The sequence below is a fragment of the Cyclopterus lumpus genome, chromosome 9 (assembly GCF_009769545.1).
Source record: "Cyclopterus lumpus isolate fCycLum1 chromosome 9, fCycLum1.pri, whole genome shotgun sequence".
In the NCBI taxonomy this organism is placed as follows: domain Eukaryota; kingdom Metazoa; phylum Chordata; class Actinopteri; order Perciformes; family Cyclopteridae; genus Cyclopterus; species Cyclopterus lumpus.
In genome coordinates this window covers 20,211,761-20,217,541 of record NC_046974.1, presented here as the reverse complement: position 1 = coordinate 20,217,541, position 5,781 = coordinate 20,211,761, and the positions used below count along the sequence as shown (strand labels likewise).

General features: G+C 41.3%; 1 protein-coding gene across 1 annotated transcript; it reads right to left on the bottom strand.

Annotated features, from left to right (window-relative positions):
* Positions 1–296: 296 nt before the first annotated feature.
* Positions 297–5,521, bottom strand: elovl7a (ELOVL fatty acid elongase 7a). The gene is made up of 8 exons (XM_034541990.1): positions 5,392–5,521; positions 3,496–3,579; positions 3,196–3,386; positions 2,685–2,765; positions 2,500–2,556; positions 2,272–2,377; positions 2,027–2,163; positions 297–1,913 (listed from the first exon to the last, which is right to left on the bottom strand). Exons 2-8 carry the CDS (start codon positions 3,557–3,559, stop codon positions 1,665–1,667), a joined length of 885 nt encoding a protein of 294 aa, XP_034397881.1. The 5' UTR covers positions 3,560–3,579; positions 5,392–5,521; the 3' UTR covers positions 297–1,664.
* Positions 5,522–5,781: the final 260 nt, after the last annotated feature.

Below are 5,781 nucleotides of genomic sequence, written 5' to 3'. Positions count from 1 at the left end.
ATGGAATGATTTTATTTGCCTTTTTGTAATTTTATGTAGCTGTAAAGCACTTTGAATTGCCTTGTGTACAAATTGTGCTCTATAAATAAACTTGCCTTGCCTAATTGATAGCACCTGAAATCTCTTAAACTGCAAGATCGGCACATTTCCCTTTGTGACAAGCATCAAATCTCATAAACTTGGACAAAACGTTCCATTTAAATCTGGTTTCTACAATATTCGGCAGGCTAATCTTATATTTTCAATTACATTGTTCCAAGTGAGTTGCACTAACTTTCCAAATTAAAAACACTCCATTACAAGTACATTGATCATTTATTTTCATATAAATACAATATAAACAACATCTCACTTCACATAATATCTTACAGTAGCCTAACTACTATTACAAGGTATAAGGTATAACAAGGGATATGACAACAAATTATCCCTGTGCAATGTATAACTTTTCATCTTTAGTGTCAACTTTGGATTTGGACCTGGAAGAAAAAAAAAAAAAGTGGAACTCTTTTCACATCAAGCTCGAACCTGTACGCTAAAGTCACCAAAAAAAAGTAGTTAGTCACTTATCAGTTTAAAGGTCATCATAACTGATATAAAAAAAACTCCAGACCCCAGTCCAAAGGAACTATTCGACTCCAGCCACCTGAAGACCTTATTATCCACACATGAAGCAAAATACTTTTTTTTAAATAAAAATAAACACAGGCAAGTAAGGCTCACGTTTTGTCTGGGTTGCTTAATAGTGAATCCATGCAATTGTGCATATTGCATTCCTGTAATGGTGTTATTTTGCAACAAGGACGTAGTAAAACTAGCTCCCGCTCTGGGTCCTACAAGAACCCAAAGGTCTGTCAACCTTCCTCTTGCATCTCTGTCACATCATAGCGTCATAGGAGAAGAAGTTGATTCCACCGTTTAAAGATGGCTCTTTTCACTGAATGTCTGTACCATCAGCTGCAGTTGTGACTCAACCATAGAAAAGTGTCATATAAACTAAGAAAATGTTAAAACAAATAAAATTAAAAAAACACCATGTTCTGCATGCATGTAACCATTTAACAACTGCCTGAACAGGACTAGTGTAGCCTGAACACCAGTAAAAAAAAAAAAAAAAAAAAATCTCGACAGAATTGCCAATATAATTTTTTTTTGTGGGCCAGGTGAAATAAACTCTTTTCAGTGCACAACTTTTAAAACCCCCTAACTGGATTTCCTAAAAAAGGTTCTTAGAAGTAAGATCAACTCACAGAAGTTATAATGATCTCAGCAATAGAACCTTTTTTTGAGGAAGCCCAGTTTGACTGTATAGCCGAGGGTCCCACAGTCTTACCATAGGTGAAGCCCTATATATAGTCAGTGTGAATAATAGAGTTGACTTTTTGAAATATTTTAAAACCATACTGTAGTTGAAAGGAGGGATATTTGGGTACCTCCATAGCAGAACTTGGGCTTTAACTTCATTGTAAACCCAATAAAACCCTTCAACTTCATCGCTAAACCTCTTGAATATAGCTTTGGTCAAAACGCAAAGATTGTCTTTTGCAGTTGCAAGTAGAAAACCAGTCAGAAAATACAGTCCCAACTAAGAGTTGAATCTCAGATAGATTTAGCTTACATGAAAGAGGTCAAACCCCCCCATCCCCAACGAGCAGAGACCTGCATCACTCTTCTTTCTCATGACTGGCATTTCCATTCATAAGTCCGTTGCTGTGGTGTTCCCATTTCTGATTCTGCAGTACTTTAGGCAGCCTCTTGCCCTTGGTGTAGGCGTGGTACCAGAAGTTGAGGAAGAGGAACAAGAAAATCAGGCCGTATGCACCGATGATGCAGACAAAGATTGGGAACTGGTAGGTGCAGTCCTTCAGGAAGAAATACTGGGAGATGTGGCTGGTCACAACAACAAACTGGATCTGGGGAGCCACAGAGAAAGAGAGTTTGTTCTGCCGTCGAGATTCCACACGTGAACATTTTGAGATCACGAGATAAACAAAAAGTGTCATTAAATACAATATAAATAACATGCCAGCTGAATGGTAGTCAGGTACTTCTTCCACCAAAGGTACTTCTGATATTTGAGGCCCAGAGCAGTCAGGCCGTAGTACGAGTACATGATAACGTGGACGATACAGTTGAGCAGGGCGTGAAACGTCCCCATGCCGCCTGAAAATAGGGAGGGAATCAGGGAGAATTTCAAACAATGTGAATGCAAGGTCATAAACTATAGCTTGAACAAAACAAAAAAAAGATACAAAAATAAAAGATTCCTACCTGCAGAGAAACGAACCCCAAACCACCAGGTGAAGGGCATGATTGAGTGATGGTAGACATGAAGAAATGTCACCTGGCTATTCTTTTTCCTTAGCACAAAGAAGATCTGAAAACAAATTAAATACAATTTGATTGCCTACAGAGAGGTCTAGTGCAACACAATACATAAAAAAAAAACCTATATTTAACCAACAGTGCCAAATGCCAGACCGTGATTTAGTCACTTACCGTATCCAACATCTCGATGAACTTTGAGAAGTAGTAAAGCCAACATGTTGCCGCCATCTAGAGGAAAGAATCATATTTAAAATAAAATCATATTTCCACACAAAACAACAACAAAAAACACCAGATCGTATATTACATGTACTGTGGCAAAAAGTGATATCCCAATCTGTAAAGGAGTGGCTTACCCTCAAACCCTGTGCTGAATCAGAGTAGTCGACCGGGTCACAGCGGAAAGAGTATCCGGTTCCCCATCCTGACATCACAAACTGAAGAAAACAGTGTGGTAAGTAACTGGCTATGAAGTAATAACTTTTTAGACGTTTAATTAGTCTCAACTGTTGCCGTTAATGTTTTGACTGCAATACACTCGAGTTACGTAGTTGGCAGTATTTTACAAGAGAAAATGAATTCAACAACAACAAAAAAGATACTCGAGATACTGGAAATGCAGTACATTGATCAAATGTAGGTCTTGAAAGTTAAGTAATGTTGAAGTTACGCAGCATGACAACAAAAAACACCGGCTGATCTGGTTTGACCTCCAAAGTCGAGATGGGAAAAATGGCCATGAACAAGAGTGTTGCGCAAGACTGCTGGCATGAGAGAACACACACACACACACACACCTTTTCTGAACAATGAGCCCAACAGCGCAGGAAGTACCGATTCCACTATGAGGATATGATCAGGACTCACCTCATAGCACATGTAGAGCGAGAGCGCCACCACGCTGAAGTTGTAGACTATGAGGACTCCTTTGAGGTCAAAGGCCTTGCGGTTCTCCATGACCCGAGGCCCCAGCGATTGGACAAAGTAAATGTACGCCACGATGACGAGGGTTTGGGGGAGGGGAGACGACATAAGGAACCAGCTCGCCGTCCGTCTGTCTGCAACACAAGATGGTCGCCGGGCTTTGAGAGGTTAACAAGGTTCAGGTGCAGATTTTAAGTTACAAGAACATACCATGAAGGCATCTTGAATGCTGAAAAGATGTACCTGCATTTTGGATGAACTCGTCATAAATGAGTGCGGCTGAGGACTTTATGTTATCGAATTCCATTTTCCGACAAGACACTTCACCTAGAAAGAAAAAAGAAAGACACATGTTAGGAAGTCAGTTTGGACCAGACACGTTGTCACTGGCACACAAATCAGGAATATTTGTGTTCAAGATCTGCAAAAGAAGTTGAATGCCGAAATGTTTGGACACATTCAAAAGCTGCTAAATAAACAGAATGGACAACACCATCCATGCGATTTTTTAAATTAAAGATATATACATATAGAAAAAAAGGACAAAACATAACAAATCTTCCCCCCATCAAGGTTCACTTTCATTATGAACTTCTAAGATGAAGGAAGACTTTCCCAAGCAACCGTTGGAACAGTTTCCTCCATGTGCAACCGCTTTGCCCCTTTCACAAAAAGGAGTTACACCATCTGAACCGTAGTCAACAACTCGGTATGGTGGCAGAAGAAAACCACCATTTGTAGTACCGTGGCAGGAAGACTGGACTGTATAGGAAAAAAGAAGGGAAAAAAAGCCCACACGGCCATTCTTTGCGTTCCTACTCAAGCATCCGAGGCAGACAAAGCCACAAGTGTACGGGGAGAACAATGAGTAGCAGTCAGTGTCAGTTTTCAGAGAACGAACAACAGTGTGACGAGCATTAATTACAGAAACATGTATGCATGGATAATGTATATAGAATAGGCACTATAGTACGTGGGATTCAAGGACCCCTGTGTTATCACAGAACTATGCTGCCTCTTTATTTATAGGAAAGGCTTTGTTGTAATCAGGCAGAAATGTTGCAATTATGTACATTACACAATGTGCCAAGAAAATGGCAAAGTTACTAAATGATCTGGGTGGTCCTGAAGCCTTTAATCTTGACCCAAGGGGTTCACGAGTTTAAATGCCCTCCGTGCGTGTAAACACAGGTGGTGTCTGGCACAGGTACAGGGTCGCTATCGGCTCCCAACAACTGGCTAGACTGTTTTTATTGAGACGCGTCTGGAAAAAAAAGAAAAAAAAGGGCACATGGGTCAAGGTATCGCTCATCTTGGGGGTTTCACCTCGACCAACCGGAAGACAAAATCTCATCAACGCAACATATTGTTGTTTTGGTTTCTAGGAGAGCAGTGTGCCATGTGTGAGTAGACGAAAATGAACCAAAACACAAATCCCCGATGCGTGTCAACCAGTGAACATGACTGGTTTTCAAGGTGTGTCTACCTGAATGCAACGGGAACTTGAATACGGGTTAAGTCAATAGATGAAGGGTCAACGAAAAAGAACAAAAAGGAATGGCTTTCTGGAGTTTACAGAGCTCCTGATGTAAAGGCTGATAGTCCCATGGCACACCCTCGTCTTGTGTACCTGCGATGTCAACTCCCACATTTGTACAAAAGATAACGATCCCCTTTGGGTTGATTATGATCCCATTCAATAACTAAAGCAGACGTGTTGATGGAGTAAAGATACAGGATTCATAGTACATTTAAACATTAACCAGCCACACACACACACACACACACACAACTAAAAATAATTATATTGAGAGTAGAAGACATTAAAGTTAAGACTCGTGCCTAGACACCAATGTTCAGTTAGGGCCCAATTAAGTTAAACATGGATTTGTGTGTATATATATATATATATATATTTATTCTTTGCCAATGTCAGATACTTCCCCACACCAGTCTCGCTTTCAATCTCAACAAGTGGACAACGGGTCCAACAGCTACCATGCCACCCACCATGGAAGGAAACGGATCATCGGTCATCAGGGGCTCGCTTTAGAATCGACCCACCGGCGTTGTTCCAGTGGGGTTGTTTCATCACTTCACTCATATCCACTTATGAATAATAAAGAACCAATGACAAACCTTTAACTGCCAGCTGCTGAACAACCCTCGTGTTGTGTTTAATTATCCAAACTCCCGGCTCACGTGCCGCTTCCCCACAGGTGTGTGCCTCCTGCTCTGTTCACGCGCTGCCACCGCGCACTCTCCTCCCTTCTTATGGGAGCCGCCGGAGGGCGTGGTGTTCTCTCCAGACACGCTTCCGCGTCCGCTGATTGGCCAAGTTCGTGGTTTCAACGTTTCTAGTTCATTCTCGAGCGATGCCTCATCCAACGCTATGTCGGGATTTTGTAATATTACAGGATATTCAATTAATTGGTTTCAGCACACACACACACACACACACAGGTCTCGACAGCTTTCTCCACGACCGCCCTAAAACCGCAGGAGGATCACACATTTAGGTGACAGACA

Coding starts and splice junctions, on each gene's coding strand:
- elovl7a (XM_034541990.1), bottom strand. CDS start 3,559: ATGGAATTCGATAACATAAAGTCCTCAGCCGCACTCATTTATGACGAG. Junction 2,557..2,684: donor ATTCAGCACAGGGTTTGAGG/GTAAGCCACTCC, acceptor TCTTTCCTCTAG/ATGGCGGCAACATGTTGGCT. Junction 1,914..2,026: donor ACCTGACTACCATTCAGCTG/GCATGTTATTTA, acceptor GTGGCTCCCCAG/ATCCAGTTTGTTGTTGTGAC.